The 19,469-nt window shown below is 45.4% G+C and overlaps 1 protein-coding gene across 1 annotated transcript in view; it reads right to left on the reverse strand.

Annotated features, from left to right (window-relative positions):
• Nucleotides 1-3,674: 3,674 nt before the first annotated feature.
• Nucleotides 3,675-19,469, reverse strand: part of ERMP1 (endoplasmic reticulum metallopeptidase 1) — a 58,470-nt gene continuing 42,675 nt past the window's right edge. The window contains exons 14-15 of the mRNA XM_040357533.1: nt 10,294-10,457; nt 3,675-7,661 (exon numbers count right to left, since the gene is read on the reverse strand). Coding sequence (XP_040213467.1) covers nt 7,497-7,661; nt 10,294-10,457 — 329 coding nt within the window. The 3' untranslated portion in view covers nt 3,675-7,496. The remainder of the gene's footprint in view (nt 7,662-10,293; nt 10,458-19,469) is intronic.

Consider the following 19,469-nt stretch of genomic DNA (forward strand, 5'->3'; position numbering starts at 1 on the left):
AAAACCCAAAATTCCTATCTCAAAAAATTAGCATATCATGAAAAGGTTCTCTAAACAAGCTCTTAACCTAATCATTTGAATCAACTAATTAACTCTAAACACCTGCAAAAGATTCCTGAGGCTTTTTTAAAACTCCCTGCCTGGTTCATTACTCCAAACCGCAATCATGGGTAAGACTGCCGACCTGACTGCTGTCCAGAAGGCCATCATTGACACCCTCAAGCAAGAGGGTAAGACACAGAAATAAATTTCTGAACGAATAGGCTGTTCCCAGAGTGCTGTATCACGGCACCTCAGTGGGAAGTCTGTGGGAAGGAAAAAGTGTGGCAGAAAACGCTGCACAACGAGAAGAGGTGACCGGACCCTGAGGAAGATTGTGGAGAAAGACCGATTCCAGACCTTGGGGGACCTGCGGAAGCAGTGGACTGAGTCTGGAGTAGAAACATCCAGAGCCACCGTGTACAGGTGTGTGCAGGAAATGGGCTACAGGTGCCGCATTCCCCAGGTCAAGCCACTTTTGAACCAGAAACAGCGGCAGAAGCGCCTGAACTGGGCTACAGAGAAGCAACACTGGACTGTTGCTCAGTGGTCCAAAGTACTTTTTTCGGATGAAAGCAAATTTTGCATGTCATTCGGTAATCAAGGTGCCAGAGTCTGGAGGAAGACGGGGGAGAGGGAAATGCCAAAATGCCTGAAGTCCAGTGTCAAGTACCCACAGTCAGTGATGGTCTGGGGTGCCATGTCAGCTGCTGGTGTTGGTCCACTGTGTTTTATCAAGGGGCAGGGTGAATGCAGCTAGCTATCAGGAGATTTGGCACTTCATGCTTCCATCTGCTGAAAAGCTTTATGGAGATGAAGATTTCATTTTTCAGCACGACCTGGCACCTGCTCACAGTGCCAAAACCACTGGTAAATGGTTTACTGATCATGGTATTACTGTGCTCAATTGGCCTGCCAACTCTCCTGACCTGAACCCCATAGAGAATCTGTGGGATATTGGGAAGAGAAAGTTGAGAGACGCAAGACCCAACACTCTGGATGAGCTTAAGGCCGCTACCGAAGCATCCTGGGCCTCCATAACACCTCAGCAGTGCCACAGGCTGATTGCCTCCATGCCACGCCGCATTGAAGCAGTCATTTCTGCAAAAGGATTCCCGACCAAGTATTGAGTGCATAACTGAACATAATTATTTGAAGGTTGACTTTTTTTTTTATTAAAAACATTTTTCTTTTATTGGTCGGATGAAATATGCAAATTTTTTGAGATAGGAATTTGGGGTTTTCATGAGCTGTATGCCAAAATCATCAATATTAAAACAATAAAAAGGCTTGAACTACTTCAGTTGTGTGTAATGAATCTAAAATATATGAAAGTCTAATGTTTATCAGTACATTACAGAAAATTATGAACTTTATCACAATATGCTAATTTTTTGAGAATGACCTGTACATTACTAAGGACTTTTTTTATCACTACAAGATTTTTCTCTTCTTTTTGCACATTAGCAGTTATTATATTCAACGTATAAATTATGCATGGACTTTTTTCATATTTTTATATTGGATATTGTGGGATACACGGTATTGCTCAATTATAGTTGTATGATTCATATATTATATTTATTGGTTAACCTACTAGCGCCCCCTACCCTCACCCATTTTTCAGATAAACGCTTATTGCGATTTTTTTTACTAAAAATAGGTAGACGAATACGTATCGGCCTAAACTGAGGAAAAACATATTTTTTTATATAGTTTTGGGGGATATTTATTACAGCAAAAAGTAAAAAATATTGCATTTTTTTTTTCAAAATTGTCGCTCTATTTTTGTTTATAGCGCAAAAAATAAAAACCGCAGAGGTGATTAAATACCATCAAAAGAAAGCTCTATTTGTGGGGAAAAAAAGGACGCCGATTTTGTTTGGGAGCCACGTCGCACGACCGCGCAATTGTCAGTTAAAGCGACGCAGTGCCGAATCGCAAAAAGGGGCAAGGTCCTTTAGCTGCATTTTGGTCCGGGTCTTAAGTGGTTAAAGGGGTTGTAAAGGTAAAAAAAAAAAAATCCTTAATGGCTTCCTTTACCTTAGTGCAGTCCTCCTTCACTTACCTCATCCTTCCATTTTGCTTTTAAATGTCCTTATTTCTTCTGAGAAATCCTCACTTCCTGTTCTTCTTCTGTCTGTAACTCCACACAGTAATGTGAGGCTTTCTTCCTGGTGTGGAGGGGTTCCTCTATCTGCAAAGTAGAGAGCGTCCTTGACACTCCTGCTCACCCCCTCCCCCTTCAAGAGGCTTTCTCCACACCAGGAAGAAGCCTCGCATTACTGTGTGGAGTTACAGACAGAAGAAGAGGAAGTGAGGATTTCTCAGAAGAAATAAGGACATTTAAAAGCAAAATGAAAGGATGAGGTAAGTGAAGGAGGACTGCACTAAGGTAAAGGAAACTATTTAGGGAAAAAATGTTTTCCCTTTATAACCCTTTTAAGGCCTTGTTCACAAATCCTGAACACTTGTTGAAGCTAAAGCCCGTGCCAATAAGGCCCTGGAGAAAAGTGTAGAGCAAGCTTTTGCAAAGTATTTGTGAAATGTTTGGCAGGTTTTGAGCAGCGTCATTGAAACTTTATGCCTCTTTTACACAGGCACCCAGGGATGACAAAAACAGGCAGCTGAGCTGTGGTTTTACCACCCACCTAAAGCCTTACAGGTGTTGTGCCCTGTACAACATTAATTGGCACTTTGTTTTTTTCAGCAGAAAGTATGTGCAGGCATCCCATGCAACTCTTTGGGGACGCAGCAGCTCTACAGACCCTCCAGCTGTTTTGGAACTACAAGTCCCATCATGCCTGTGGGAGTTATGCTTGTAACTGTCAACCTAGCAATGCCTCATTGCATTTGTAGTTCTGTAACAGCTGGAGGGCCACCAGTTTGACACCTGTGCAGTAGTTCATCCTAGTTTGTCAGGCATGCAGGGGCAGATGAGCAGTCCGAAAAATACACAATGTGGACTACTCACCTATCAAATTAGGACAAGCAGCTATATGTGTAAAATCGATGAGCCCCCCCCCCATAGAGTAGTTCCAGCTGCATAAAGAGCAAATTCAAGCTGCACAGTCACAGCACCGGTGTGTGAATGAGGTCTAACATACAGTTGGAGTGGACTGTATATATGTTGTAGGTGCAACGCTCTACATCACATCTGCAGCAAATTTAACATGACTTGTTGCATTCACAATTGTTACCAGCTCTCAAACTCAACCAATCAGCTGTGAGCCAAATGTTTGGCTTGTGGTTGCAGCTCTTTAGATCCATTCAAAAACAAAATGGACATTTTTTTTTTTATTAAACAGGCATCCAGAAGGTGTCAGGATTCCCTCTTAAATACCTAGAAGCTGCCTTCTGAAAATAAATCTACACCATGGACTGCAGTGCTACATTGTGAACTTGGCCTTCAAGGGTTATTTCACATTCATAATAAAAAAAAAAAAAAAACCTGCACACACCACTATGCTGATCAGATGTTAGAACCATGCCTCTCTCTGCTAATATACCTTGCGGGTCATATTCGCAACAAAAGCCTTTACATGGCTAGGGTGTTTCTGCCCTAATGGCTGCTCTGTCACAGTAGTAAGGCAAGACAAAACCATGTAAAGCAGTGGCAGTATTTATTTTTTTTCCTGCCAGGCTTCGGTTATTGTGAAGTTTCCAGAGAGCCATGGTTTTAATATCTGAAAAGCATAGGATGTTGCAAATGCATACGTTTTTTTTTTTTAAGTTGGTTCACCTCCAGTTCAAGTCTGGGAATGTCAAGTACAGATCTTAATAGGAGTGCTGACTGTCACTTTAAATAAGCTGCTAGCAGGCTTTTAATAAACTTCACATCGTGCTAAAGCCAGCTGGTAGTTTGTTTAAAGTGACAGTCAGAACTCCAATTATGATAAGCAAGCAAGTGCTGATCTGTGTCAAACATTTGTTGAAGGCCAAGTTCACCTTTTGAATTTTTTTTTAAATAAATGAATGCACATTTTTTATTTTGTGCATTTATTTTTCTTAGTCTGCAGGTTGGAGGCTCCTGCAGAACCTCAGGATAGAGGTCTGCCTGTACCAGGGATGGGCAAGCAGTTACATCAAAGGACAATGAGGATGCTCACCAGTGCCCTCTCAGCTCATCAAGAACTACAAGCCATCCCGCTGCCAGTGCTTGTAGGCACTCATGCACAGGAAACTGAATGAATGACATGGTTGTGTGGGTAAAGCCCTGCACGGCTGTGCTCAAATTCTGACAGAGGATACAGCGAGAAGATCCCCCACCCACTGTCACAAGGAGGGAAGATTAGAGGGGGAGAAGCTGAAACGCGTTACATGTTCCCATTTTTAGGGTGGAACATGTAACATGCTACAAAGGTTAACTTTGATTTTAAAACAGAGCCAAAAGTCACACAGGCACCAGGATTTACATGAATGTGCTCTGAGCCAGTATATCAGTCCAGGAGGTAGATGGTGACCCTGGATGCCGGAACAAAAATGGCATGGTCTTCAAGGGGAAAAAAAAAAAACGGATGAAGGCATTGTCTGAGTACTATGGTGTCTGTGATAAGAAATAATTAGCTGAAAGTGTAATACTGACACATCACTTGGTATGCATGATCTCAATGGAGCCGAATTTAAAGGTGTCAATAATGGTTTTGTAAAAGCTTGCTGTACATCGCCCTTCTACAGTTCACAGCCTGTGTGAAGAAGGCCTTAGATTTACTGAACACTAAGCTCAGGTCAGCCAGCTTCACGTGGCACCTCTAAAAAAGTACTACCTCTTATCCAGTAATGGGAAACTTGCCCAGCATGCACCCAATAGAGGCGATAAAGAATTTCCCAGAAGACAGATAGTTGTACTAAATAAAGAAACCGATAAATGCTATAGTAGTACTGGCTCACAGTATGAAGAGAAATCAATATTGGGCTTATGTAGGCAATACAAACAGCAAAGCTTAAGTGCGGTGTGGATGCCTAAGTAACCAACAATTCAGGTTTCACTGTGCAGAAATCCAGTGATTGAAAGATGAACGCTGATTGGTTGCTAGGGGTCACCACACTATATTTTTTTTCTCCTGTCTTGCTGAATGAGCCTGCATGTAGACAAAGCTTGTCTTAGACCAAAGCTTACCAGATCAGTGCACACTGAGGATTTATTCAGGGAAGGTCAACAAAAAAACATTGTAAAAAAATATAAAGTTTGGATTCAAGTAAAAATATCAGGATTTTTAGAGAAAAAATAATTGAGAAAGGTATAGAAAAAGAAATCATGTATTATACATAAAAGGTGTACACTAAATCAGGCACTGAAATGAGTGATTTTTTTTATCTGGAGAATTTCTGCTCACACTCCATATCATTGGCATAATGTTGGGTTGTGTCAAACACATTCTAATATACGCTTTAGTGAATACCTGGCTACATGATGGGAGCTCTCTAAACAAGTTCATGTGACTGCTGCACTTTGTTTTGGTGTGTGCAATGCAGATTCATGAATGTTATACAGGAATAGGCAGCTTTGTGGAATCGTCTTTCATGAAGCACTAATTGGCAAATTATTTAACAAGACATAGCAGAGGTGATCACTTTTCAAATCCTCATGCCACTTGTCAAACACATTGAGGCGCCCACTCCTGACCTTTTTACTCCAATATTTTTGGCACAACAATCGATAAGTATTCAGATAAAGAATGCTGACATTTGTCTTACCAATCATCATTCTTGATCTGGGTCACAAACTTTAAAATGATTCTAGCCAGCAGCCAATCAGATAGCATTCCAGTTACACAACTGCAAGTCTCTTCTGGTAACCCCCAAGATTTGACGTCTCGGTTCCAATAACAACAAAATGTATTTTGGTGACAGCAGTTTGCGTTTCATTCCACCTTTAAGCACAGAAGGATTAATAGGGAACCGTTGGAATATACTGCAGCTTTATTGAGGTTTCATAGTATGAGCTTCTCATAAAATAAAAAAAAAGATTGCATTTTCATATTGGGGCCGTTTTAAGGACTGGTCATACAGAATCACCACAGGTAGTTTGGTGGCTAGAGCCATTTATACTTCTCGCCTATTATTAAGGGGAAAAAAAAAATTCAAGTAGAAAATCAGCTTGCTGCTATACGGGCAGCTATGATCATTTAAGGAGGGGGCACAAAAAATAAAATAAAGAAATAGTACAAGCAGTGTTTTCCTGCATTCAACACACATTTCAGGCTTTTTGGGTTGAATTACCATACCATACACTAAACTGCATGATTTCCAAGATGTACACTGCGGTACCCTATAGTCATTGGGTTGTATATACAAGCTGGTGGGGCTTAGATTTTAATAGCGGTCTGCAGTTTTATGAAGCCCTTAAGTTTTTGTATTAACAAAACTTGGCTGAGGAGAGGGTTTCAAACATCTACATGTGGCGCTCCGATTTTGATTTGGTAAGGGGTGCAAAGTGCTCCTGAAATATATTGTATTCAGGGCTGCAATAGGTGAACAGATCACACAGAACACGAATGTCGGCTATAGATGGTTTGAAACCTCAGCCGGTTCAGCAGGAACCTACCAAGATTAGAACCATGTATGGACAGGCTGAATGTACCCAAGTTGATCAATCTGAAAAAACACAATGGTTTGGTGGCAGGGATCCCTCTTTCCTGCAACCCTCACTCCGTGCCATGTATGGTCTTCCTTAGAGATCTGTATGTCTTCAAAGCAATAGTGCTGTGCTTGGGGTCACTTCTTCAGACCTACTATTGTGAAAAGATGGAATATTGTTTGACAGACACAACCTCTTTCACTGACCTTACTTTAGGCATCAGTGCGTACCTTAAATACACAAACATGAGATTTGGGCCATATACTCAGGTAAATACGGACAAGCAGGCCTCCAACTAGACAGATCATTTTGGTAGATTGGTATGATTTTCTTTTCTATAAAAGGTGAAGCTGGGGCTGCATTTTTCATATGTGCTCTCCAAACTCCATAGCCATAATACATGCCCACTCAGAATATAATGTGTACAAATCTATGAAAAGATCTGTAGGCAGTCAGCGCCTACTTATATACCCAATGTCAAAAATCAGTTTTACACTGCTTTGACCAATATCCAATAAATATAATTAACATTATATTAGAGGCAAGAAGGATAACAATAATTCATAATAATAATTTGTAAACAGGGACGTCCAGTGTGAAAACTATTAAGACTCCATGGATCACTACTAGTCTCTGCGCCCGATGTCTGAACACTTTGCTATACACAGGATTCGTTCCAATTTACTTTTTTTGCATAATTTTGTCCCACTCCAAAAAAAATTGTCTTTATAATCCAATCACCTAGACCATCACCATGGACCAAGCAGCAAATCAATTGACTGTCATGGACCACTTTTCATTATTCTTTTTCCACAATTCCTTCCTCTGGTCACAGTGGTCACTGTACATGCACATACCACACCAATGGTGAAAGACATCAATAGACAAACAGGTCGTATGTGCTGACCCAGCTAGATGGGAAGCTCCAATCCGGGAATTTAAGAAGAAGTGCATCCAGCTGAGGAGAATGCTGATTAGATCCAAAGAAATAGTGAGATGCTACAGCAACAGTGACCATCCCATCAGAATAATCATCTGAACCCTGAAATAGACATATATATATTACACATTTTCGAGGTCTAAGCAGATTGTATCACTCAGATAACATTTTGAAAGAAGCTGTGAAAAAACAAACACAATAAGAGCCGGTTCACACTGGGGCGACTCAGCCGCCTGACAAGTCGCGTCCCATTCTATTCAATAGAACCGTTCTAATAGGAGTGACGCAAGTCGCTCCGACTTAAAAAAAAGGTTCTTGTACTACTTCAGGGGCGACTTGCATTGACTTCTATGCAGAAGTAATTTTGCAAGTCGTCTTCAGGACGCCTTGCCGAGTCGCCCCCGAAGTCGTGCCGCCCCAGTGTGAACCGGCTTTTAACAGAGCACTTTATAACATCGGCTTATATTAATTCATTTGTGCCAAAGCGTCGATACACTATTTTCAAACCAGTCAAAACAAGAGCAGGCAGACAATTTTTCTCTCATTTATTCATCTCTCCTTTCACCATGCAAATAGGATTATTTATTAGATAACGATAACCTGCTTTATAAATCTGTATATTCATATAGGTCATCCAGTGAAATCCTGTTTGCATGGTGACAGAAGTGGGAAAGGTACATTACATGAGATATAATGAGATGAGAGGTATTATACATGAGGTTAATTCATGGCTCGTTTCTGAGACTGTTCTGATGTATAGTTTCATTACATTTCCAAAGTACAGGTTAGAGAATCAAACAGAATCCAAATGGTTGTTGGGGGCAACTGCCATATTTCTACCTACTTGGCACCAACTGGGGCTTCTGTAAGAATCAAATTGGGTCAATTTAAAATAAGAATGCAGGCTTACCTAGAAAATATCTTTGCTCTATTACTTAGCTTCATTTAGATCAGTTGTCTCCATATTGGTCAACATAAACCGGTAAACCAAACCATGCAATGAGAAGGCCATGCATGTAGTACTTTCTAACTGCAAGCCAATAGTAGGGGACCACCAAGTGGCGATGGGTGCTGAGCAAGCAAGAACATTCTAACACCTGGCAGTTTAACACAGGCAGTACAGGGGTAAAGTGATCTCCTGCCTGATACTGCCTATATAGTCCCAACCGTGATGTCACTACAAAGAGTGGAGCGGGACATGGAACCTGTAATGGTCATGCGTACTGTGCACACCAATAGCTATGTGTAGCAGCCATTTTGTTCATGGTCTGCCATTAGTTTGTTCTCTGTGTAAAAAACAGAGATCCAGCAGCTCTGATGGCTCTCTCCCCCCTCCAACTCTTCGTTAAAAGTTGGGAGTGGCAGTTAAGTTAATTAGGCAATTAACCCTTTAACACAGTGACAATTGCTCTCAGGCTGCTTGACACCTAGATTGTGGGCCCGCAAGCGGGTGCAGCTGAGGGTGGCATTGTTACGCAAGTGACAGGGTGGTGCGAGATTGGCCAGTCCTTTGTCACTAGCTGGTGAGAAGGGCCGGGATCCGAAACCCCGGTTTCATTGCAGAGCCTGTAAGGGAAGTGCCATTGAACACCAAGGATGGGGCAATATATTCTATCCATTGACCACTGATGTTGGGGTGTTTATTACTCCCATTGATCACTGACAATGGGGCATTTATTACTCCTACTGATCACTAATGCCAAATCATTTATTACTACTGCTAATATGACATTTATCATTCCCACAAACATCCGATACCTGGGAATTTATCATTTCCATTGAACCCAGGGAATTTTTTTTACTTCTTCTTGTACTCGCACTGACGCTAGAGCATTCATTTTTCTTACTGGCCCTCCTGGGAGTTTATTACTCATTTACAACCTCAATTCAAAAAAAGTTGGCATGCTGTGTAAAAACGACAAAGCTCGACAAAGCCCGGTTCGCCAGGGCGACTAGAAATAGTTTCCTGGCGAATTGGCTTGGAAGGTGGCGCCATCTGGTGGTGAGCCGTTGGTATTACAAGTTAAGCATTACAAGTTAAACAGCAATTCTAATGTCATTTTTCACTGCCATCTTCTTCCCTCTAATTAGAACCCCCAAACATTATATATATTTTTTATCCTAACACCCTAGAGAATAAAATGGCGGTCATTGCAATACTTTCTGTCACGCCGTATTTGCGCAGCGGTCTTACAAGCGCACTTTTTGGGGAAAAAAATTACACTTTTAATTAAAAAATAAGACAACAGTAAAGTTATCCCCATTTTTTTTTAATATTATGAAAGATAATGTTACGCCGAGTAAATTCATACCCAACATGTCACGCTTCAAAATTGCGTCCGCTCGTGGAATGCCGACAAACTTTTACCCTTTAAAATCTTCATAGGCGACGTTTAAAAAAAATCTACAGGTTGCATATTTTGAGTTACAGAGGAGGTCTAGGGCTAGAATTATTGCTCTCGCTCTACCAATCGCGGCGATACCTCACATGTGTGGTTTGAACACTGTTTACATTTGCGGGCGCTGCTCACGTATGTGTTCGCTTCTGCGCGCAAGCTCGTCGGGACGGGGTGCGTTTTCTAGCTCCTAACTTTTTTAGCTGGCTCCTAGATTCCAAGCAAATTTGTCAAACCCTGAAGTAACCTATTCAGAAAATAAAAAACAAACCTTTACAACCCCTTTAATCTGACGGTGCCACAAAGTCGGCCCTTCAAGGGTTGTTTCTTGTGCTTACCTTCAATTCAATCCAAAACTTCCATACTGGAGCCTGCAGGCCATGAGAGTAATATACAAAGTAGTCCCCACCATTGCTTGCCACTGGTATCCCATCACCCAGAGACCAGCTAGATAGCACAAAAGGGTCATGTGGGCGCACATATACAGTCATGTGACTTGGTCCTAGGGAGAACAAAATAAATACAAATTTTGCAGTGATTAAAATTTTGATATGTCACTATTCTCTTTCCACTACAAGGTTTCAACTATAGCAAAAATGATAACCTTACAACCCCAACAAAACCGTGGATATTTTTACGACGGAATGTTGGCTCAAACTTGTGTTGCATACACACGGTCACACAAATGTCGGGAATTTCGACCGTCAAGAACACAGTGACATACAACACTACGACGAGCTGAGAAAAATTAAGTTCAATGATTCCGAGCATGCGTCAAATTGATTTATTATTATTGTGCGTCGGAATTGCATACAGGACGAACGGAATTTCCAACAAGAACTTTTCCTATCAGACAATTTGAGAACCAGCTTTCAAATTTTTGCTGTCGGAAATTCCGACAGAAAATGTCAGATGAAGCCTAAACACGGTCGGATTTTCCGACCAACAGCCCAAAACGAACTTTTCTTGTCGGAAATTCCGACCTTGTATACACGGCATTAGTTATACAGATTGTTAAAAGGAAAACAGAATGATAATATAGACAGACCCTATTGAAAACACATCTCATGCCCAGGAAAGGCACAAAGAACAAAACAATATTGCTTTACCAATTTACCGTATATACTCGAGTATAAGCCAAGGTACCTAATTTTACCACAAAAAAACTGGGAAAACGTATTGACTCGAGTATAAGCCTAGGGAGGGAAATGCAGCAGCTACTGTAAGCGGAAAAGAGGGTCAACTATACCCATTTGCACGCCTCGCTGTGCCCATTGCAACCTCGCTGTGCCCATGGCAACCTCACTGTGCCCATGGCAACCTCACTGTGCCCATGGCAACCTCACTGTGCCCATGGCAGGCTGCGGGCGTCCATTCATTGTTTAGGAGATGGGCAAGCCTTGCTTAGGGTTGGTGAGCTCCATAAAGCCATCTTCTTCATCTCCAATGTTGTGGCTTTGTGAGACTGAGAGCCGAGGGGAGAGAGAGGCAGGCGCTGCAGTGCCATCTTGGATTTGTCCAGCGGCTGGGTCAAATAGGTCATTATTTTCTGGGGGTGTCTGGTATGCGTCGCTGAATCCTGGGCTGCCACAGAGCTCAGAGGAGAAAGTCCATGCTGCTTGGATGTTTAAATGTCGTGGTCTCCTCATGGTCCTGTTCCGTGATAGGCGTTTCCCAGCAGCCTATCAAGGACGTCTTCTCATCCTCGGACTCAGTTTCCCATCAGACACTGGGAAACTGAGTCCGAGGATGAGAGGACATCCGTGATAGGCTGCTGGGAGACGCCTATCGCGGAACGGTTCTGCCCTTCACCCTAAGAAACATATGTTATATTTTTGGACTTAAGTCAGCCGAGTGTCCACTATTAAGGCTTTTTCTTTTTTACAACTACTGCCAGACCAAACATTGCCCTTCTCTTGCACAGCTGCTTCAATAACAAACATTGATCTGTTGTGGATCCCTGAAATCCATGTAGCAAATAAACTGGTTATTACTGAAAAATGAGTCCGTCTTCCTATGCCGACTGCCTAAAAATGCTAGTTGCCCGACTTCACAAACCCAAGATATGAATTCTGAGAAAAAAAGGGAAGTATTATAAAAAAATAAATAAAAAAGGTCAGAAATGACATCCCACATTTTTCTGTCATCACGTTTACTTAAAAATTCCCTTACATTTGTTAACAGCTTTCCGACCGCCTGCCATACATATGCAGCAAGGCGGCTCTATTTTGCAAAATCACATACCTGTACATGATTTGGTCAATGGTCACTGGGGTGGGGGCATGCACGCCTCCGGAGCCATGATTGGGCGCTTATTGGCCACTTAGTCATGGGATTCCATGACTAAGTCTTTTATGACGAAACATGTCGGGTGTGGCTGTGCGGCAACCATCTGAAGTGAACGTGTGACGTATCAAGGCCGATCAAGGAAGCAGAGATCCAGGAAGTAACAGCGGGGAGGTGGTGAGCGATCAGTTGACACCTTGGGTCTGCGGTGACCAATATACTCGGTTTTCGGTTCATCTATGAACGAGTGTTTGCTGTGCAATGTATTGCCCTATTTTTTGAGATTCATAGGTTTCTGGAAGTGAATTGGTTGGAACTGGGATTATCTGCTATACCTACCAGTGAGGTCTTTTTGTACACGTTTACACGCCGAACACGAGAGTGTAAGGCAATTTGAGTTGGTGAGTTTTGCATCTGACGGGAGAGGATTCATTGACACCGGGTGTGGTGATGTGATATATGGACTTATATTTAATTTTGTCACAAGGTGATGTTTATGGACATTAGCATTATTTTTGAATACCTGTGAAAACGGATACTTCATCTTACATTGTTTACATTACAGCTTTTGTGCAAACCAATCAATACACGCTTATTGGGATTTTTTTAAAACTGATGAAGAAATTTGATATTTCTAATTTTATTCTTTTGGATATGGTTTTATTGCAGAAAGTAAAAAATATTGGTTTTTTTTTCAGTCTTTTTTGTTTATAGCACAAAAAATAAAAACCACAAAGGAGATTTAATACCACCAAAAGAAAGCTCTGTTGTGAGGGGAAAAAAAAAAGGACATCAAATTTATTTGGGTACAGCGTCACACGACCGCACAATTGTCAGTTAAAGTAACGCTGTGCCGTATCGCAAAAAATGGCCTGGTCTTTAAAGGGGGTAAAACCTTCCGGGGCTTGAGTGGTTAACACTGATCAGAGCAGTAGCAAAATCACCTGAGCAGCCTTAATATTTGAGACACCACAATAAAAGATGTATTAATGGTATGCCTTTACACAGGGTTCAACAAACCCCGTGCGCCAAGTCGCAATTGCGACTAGAATTAGCGACCTGGCACAGCTGGGGTATTATGTGTCTCCGTGCGCCCCCACCTCCCCCGCCGCGCGATCACATCGGGCCGCACCGGCCGGTAATTGGGGCCGCAGCTTTGCGGCCTTCTGCAGGCCTATGCTTCCTGAAATATTGTATTTTTATTTATTTTTTCTATACTAGTAATAGCAGCGACTGCAATATTGAGGTGGACTATCAGAAACTATCTGACACTTGACACGTTGCAGGAACCAGTGTTAAAAAAATGCACGGTCACTGTACTAATGACACTGGCTGGGAAGGGGTTGGACATCTAGGACGATCAAGCGGTTAACTGTGTGCCTAGCCAGTGTTTTTGTGTACACAGTGTGCTGCCTTCACTAGATTGATTCTAGCCTCTGCTTTGCAGACAGAGGATAATCCTTTCCCCGTCAGAACAAAGATAAGCCTGGTTTACACAGGCATATTTCAGTTCTGTGTTTTACCAACGATTGTCGGAGGCCATCGAGTCCCTGGGATCCGAACATCGGGTTCTGCTGAACTATCACAGTAAAAGCCATGTGCCCCCTAAAAGAAGGAAGTGCAGAATCGCGCGCACACACACACACACACACACACACACGATCCTGCGCACAGCTGCTGCTCTGTAGCAGTAACAGTGTTAGAAGGCGGTCAGCAAGTGGTTAACCACTTGCAGACCACAATACTTGTATATAACAAGTGGTTTACCAAGGTTTTGGCTGAAGCCATCAGCCATAACGCCACTATTTTTTATTTTTTAAGAAAGTTTTTCATGATCCGCTGGAACGCTTTTAGAAACAAACATCGGGAGGGGACGTCCCCTCCTGCCGGTGTTTCTCTGGCTTCCTCTTTAAGCGACACGCCCGAGAAACAATCCAACGATGCGGCGGGCTGGTCACAGAAGCGATCAAAGACTGGACAATCTTTGATCGCCTCTATGGCCTATGAGGATTGGAGTGACGTTTACTTCCACCGGTCCAAAAGATCATGTTCTTTTATTTTTTTAAATCTTGCTTTTAAAAAAAAAGGTATAAAGGAGAGCCTTGGGGTCTTTTTTACCCCAGATCTCTCCATAAAGAGGACCTGCCATCCCTTTTTCTATTACAAGGGATGTTTACATTTTACTCCATAGGGTGTCTGCATATATTTTTTTGAGAATAAAGCAATAAACAAAATAGAAAACGACAAAATAATAATAATAAGAAAGTCCATAATGTCAAAGATGCATACGAATCGCATATGTGGGTCCAACTTGGTAGAAATATATGAAAATATCCACGGTATGTTTCACCCTGCATGATGAAAAAATGCATGTCTAACATCACATATATAATATATAGCAAAAAGGAAAACACTACCCACATCTAACATATGCGATAAACCTGGGGGGGAAAAAAAAAACGCATATAGGACTTGTGGTCCCAAAAAGAGAAAAAAAGGATTTTTGTACTCACCGTAAAATCCATTTCTCTGAGTTCATAGACGGACACAGCCTTCATTGACCTTAGGGTTATGCTTCTTCCTACCAGGAGATTTAGGCAGAATTCTACAGCACTTAAGGTGTTAAAAACGTTCCTTCATGCCGCTCCTCCCAGGGGGCGTGGCTCCCCCAGGCATAACCCACACCCTGCTCTAGCAGCCTCAGTTCGTAACAAGCAGTACAAACAAAGGAGGGGTGGGTGCTGTGTCCGTCTATGAACTCAGAGAAATGGATTTTACGGTGAGTACAAAAATCCTTTTTTCTCTTTCGTTCATAGACGGACACAGCCTTCATTGACCTTAGGGACGTCCCCAAGCAGTGTCAAAAAATTCGAGGGGTGGGAAAAATAACACAGCAAAAACCGGTTACACCCCAAACAAAAACCGGAGTTACTCAACGGAGGAACTCCAACCCTAAACTGCCGCCTGTAACACCTGCGGCCGAAGGAGGCATCAGAAGATGCACTCACATCCACCTTATAAAACTTTGAAAAAGTGTGGACCGACGACCAGGTCGCAGCCTTACACACCTGTAACAAAGAGGCTTGGTGTCGGAAAGCCCAAGAGGCCCCGATCGCCCTGGTCGAATGCGCCGTGACCCGAAAGGGGGGCGCCCGCCCCTTCAGGGCATAGGCCTGAAGCACAACCTGTCGGATCCACCTGGAAATGGTGGCCGACGAGACTGCCAGGCCCTTACTGGGACCGGACACAGACACGAACAGCGAGTCCGACTTCCGGAACGGAGCTGTCGCCGACAAGTAAATTCGAAGGGCCCCAACCACATCCAGAGAATGTAAAATGGCCTCCTTCGGGTTCTTCGGCTGAGGACATAAGGATGGAAGAACAATGTCCTCATTAATGTGAAAGGCCGAAACGACCTTCGGAAGAAAAGAGGGCTGCGGGCGCAGCACCGCCTTATCCTGATGGATAACCAAGTACGGGCCTTGCAGGACAAGGCCGCCAGTTCAGACACTCGTCTGATAGAGGTAATAGCTACCAGAAAGACCACCTTCTGCGACAGAGCCAGCAAAGGGATCTCCCGAATGTTCTCAAAGGGAGCATGCTGAAGCGCCGAGAGGACCAAATTCAAGTCCCATGAAGGCAGTGGAGGGCGCACCGGAGGGGCCACATGGCGGACCCCCTGCACAAACGTGCGAATCAAGGAGTGCACCGCCAAGGGACGCTGAAAGTAAACAGCCAGAGCAGAAATCTGACCCTTGATCGTGCTCAAGGCAAGAGTCTGGTCCACTCCCCGCTGCAGGAACAGCAGGATCCGGGACACCACGTAAGTACGGGGGTGCCAGTTCATCTCCCCACACACAGAGATGTTGGCCTTCCATGTATGAGGAAAAAAACCTACGTGAGGTAGACCTCCGTGCACGCAGCACGGTAGAGACCACCGAGCCCAATAGGCCTCGGTCCTTAAGCCCCTGGCTCTCAACAGCCGCGCCGCTAAGGCCGGCGGCTGTAAAACAGGGTGGAAGATCGGACCCTGTATCAGAAGATTATTTTCCAGGGGAAGACGCTAGGGGGCATCTGCCACCAGACGCATTAGGTCCGCGTACCAGAAGCGACGCGGCCAAACCGGAGCAATCAGAACTGATAGAATCCCCACAGCTTCCACTCAGCGCAGCAGGCGAAGAAGAAGCTTCCGAGGAGGGAAGGTGTAAAGTAGGCGATAGTGACCCCAAGGAGCCACCGACGCACCTGACGCGTCCGCCCACGGGTCCTTAAACCTGGCCACGAACCGTGGCACCTACAGATAGAGACGGGACGCTAGAAGGTCCACGCCCGGAGTGCCCCACTTTCGGCACAGAACCCCGAAACACCTGCGGTGGAGAGACCACTCTCCTTGGCCCCGTGCAGTGCGACTTAGGTAGTCGGCCAGCCAATTCCGTATTCCCGGAATGTACCCGGCCGATAGAGCCGGAGCGGACCCTTCGGCCCACCAAAGGATGTGCGCGACCCCCGTCGCTGCAACAGAACTCCCTGTGCCTCCCTGATGATCAACCTATGCCACGGCCGTGGTGTCATCGGACAGGATCCTGACCTGTCGGCCCTGTAGATCCAGGGACCACCTGGCAAGGCAAAGCTTGATTGCCCGGAGCTCCAGAACGTTGATCAGTAGGCAGGACTCCACCTGAGTCCAGTGCCCCTGGGCTGACTGGGTGCCCCAAGCGCCCCTCCCCAACCGGAGAGGCTGGCATCCGTCGTGACCACTGTCCAGTGGCCAGCAGAAAAAGGACTTTCCGGCCCGAAGCACCGGAAACGCCAGCCACCATACCAGGGGAGACATGATCAGATGACTCAATTGAATCTGGTAATCCAGAGATGACGGAAGCTAGTCCCATCGTGACAGCAGTTCCCTCCGTAGTACCCTGGCACGGAATTGGGCATACGGAACCGCCTCGAAAGAGGCTACCAACTGACCCAGAACCTTCCTGCAGAATCGCAGAGATGACCGCTTCTGGGTCGGCAACTGCTGCTCTGAAGTTTTTTCCCGTTAAGAGAAAAACACTGCCACCCCGGGGGAACCCAGGACCAGTCCCAGGTATTCCAGTCCCCGAGACGGAATCAACCCTGATTTCAGGATAATCCAGAAACCAGCCGAACACTCGGAGAGCCCGACACGTGATAGACACGGCTCCACCAATGCAGAGCTCGAAGAAGCTCGTAGGAGAATGTCGTCCAGACATCCCATAACAAACCCCCGCTGTCACAGCCGGGCCAGCATCGGGACGAGCACCTTGGCGAAAACCCGCCGAATGGGAAGGACATCAATTGAAAATGGTCCCCCCCGACCGCAAAGCACAGAATCTCTGGTGCTTTGAGGATATGCGAACATGCAGGTACACGTTCATGACATCCAAGGATGCCAGAAAATCCCCCTGATGGAGTGCCGCTATTACCAAGCGGATCTACACCACCTAAAAGTTTGTGACAAAACAAACGAGGGACTTGAGGCCCAGGATGACCGGGCCCCATCCTCCGTGGGGACACAAACAGAATGGAGTAAAAACCCCGAGACCGTTCCAACGAGGGAACTGGCACAATCACTCCCCTGACCAGAAGATCCTGGACAGCCCCTGACAGAGCCAACCGGCGAACCGGAGGAGGCCAGAGGCCGGAGGGAAAAAAAAAAAAAAAAAAAAACCTGTTTGGCAGACAAGAGAGAAACTCAATCTTGTACCCCAAGGAAAACACTTCGCAATGCGAAGCCAGTCTCCCACCCGAGACACGGGCGGGAGCAGACCTTCAGGCGGAAGCAAGTATGTCCGCAGACTTGTTAGGCATGCAATATCAGGTGCGCTGCTACCCCGCAGCGGGGATTCAAGCACCATGTAGACCTACCCCCACCGCACAGGGCGGGCGAAAAAACGCTCGGAGGTAGGCAAGGAGGGTCCTTGCACAGGGCGAGGTCCCTAGCCCTTCCCAGACTGTGGGAACAGCACGTGCTTACCACCCGTGGCATCCTCAATGATGCCATTCAGGGAAGTCCCAAAAGGACCGTTCCCCCTGAACGGCCATCACCAAGGCCTCCCTAGAGGACTAGTCCGCAGACCAGCTCCTCAGCCACACAAGGTGGCTCAGAACCCTGCAGAGACGTAAGCCCCGGAACGTATCCATGACCGCCTCACAGAGAAAATTCTGACCCTGAACTATCGTTCAGCCAGGTCCCATGAGGACTCGAAAGCCCCTTCTCCTAGCACCTGCAGCAGGAGCTTCGCCCTTCCAGTCGGGGCCTGACCAGGGCCCCGGCCAGAGCCGGCCTCACCGCCCAAACCTCCATGGTGAATAGGGAGCGGGCCACGGCCTCCACTCTCCTACCAGCGGGATCCTGAAATGCAGGAGCCCCGTCCACAGGTAATGTGGCGGCCTTGCGCAGTCCGGGCATAGGGGGTCCACTGGCGGAGGAGAGACCTATATTTTAAGTCCCCCACAAGGGGGTAACGGGTTGCAAAGTTTTTAGACAAACTTTTTGTGGTGCATCCCCTTCCTTGTATAACATATTGTTCAAATAAGGAACACAAGGAACACAAGGAACCCTTCAGCAGTGCGTGGCAGTCTGCGGATCCAAAAGGTATTGACACGGTGGTGTCTCCACCACAAACTCAATTTTTAGAGTCTCACGCACCACAGAAAAAAACAAGAGCTCCAACAAATTTTGCTGACACTGCAGCAGACATCCTCACCATCCATGTGGGTCAAGTCCGCAGCCTCTGACAAACCAGAACCAGATTCCCTGCCAGAGACATCCCCAGAAGCAGGCTCCAGGAGGGGGCGCTTTATTACCCCCCATCCGGGCACTAGCTGCTGCAAACCTGGCAAGAAAATCCAGGATAGCCACATAAACAGATGGGGAAGGGACGCTAAGGGTTAACTCAGGCCTAGTGGAGAGGGAGACCTGGCTCAGGTAACACAGTGCCAGCGCTGAGACACCCCCCCTGCAAGGCAGGACAAAAAAATCCCCACTGGTCACCTCCCTGCAGCTAAAGGAGAGCATGGGGGGCCACTGGTACTCACCACCTCACCCGGTGCAGCGCGGTCCGAGAAGGACAGGGTGTGCTGAGAGCCGTGCAGCGCTGTGTCAGCTTCTCCCTGAGAAACAGCCGAGGTGATTGCAGCGCCAACAGCCGCCACACGAGGCAGACGAAAATAGGAAAAACGGCTGAGGCTGCTAGAGCAGGGT

This window comes from Rana temporaria, chromosome 1, assembly GCF_905171775.1.
Source record: "Rana temporaria chromosome 1, aRanTem1.1, whole genome shotgun sequence".
In the NCBI taxonomy this organism is placed as follows: domain Eukaryota; kingdom Metazoa; phylum Chordata; class Amphibia; order Anura; family Ranidae; genus Rana; species Rana temporaria.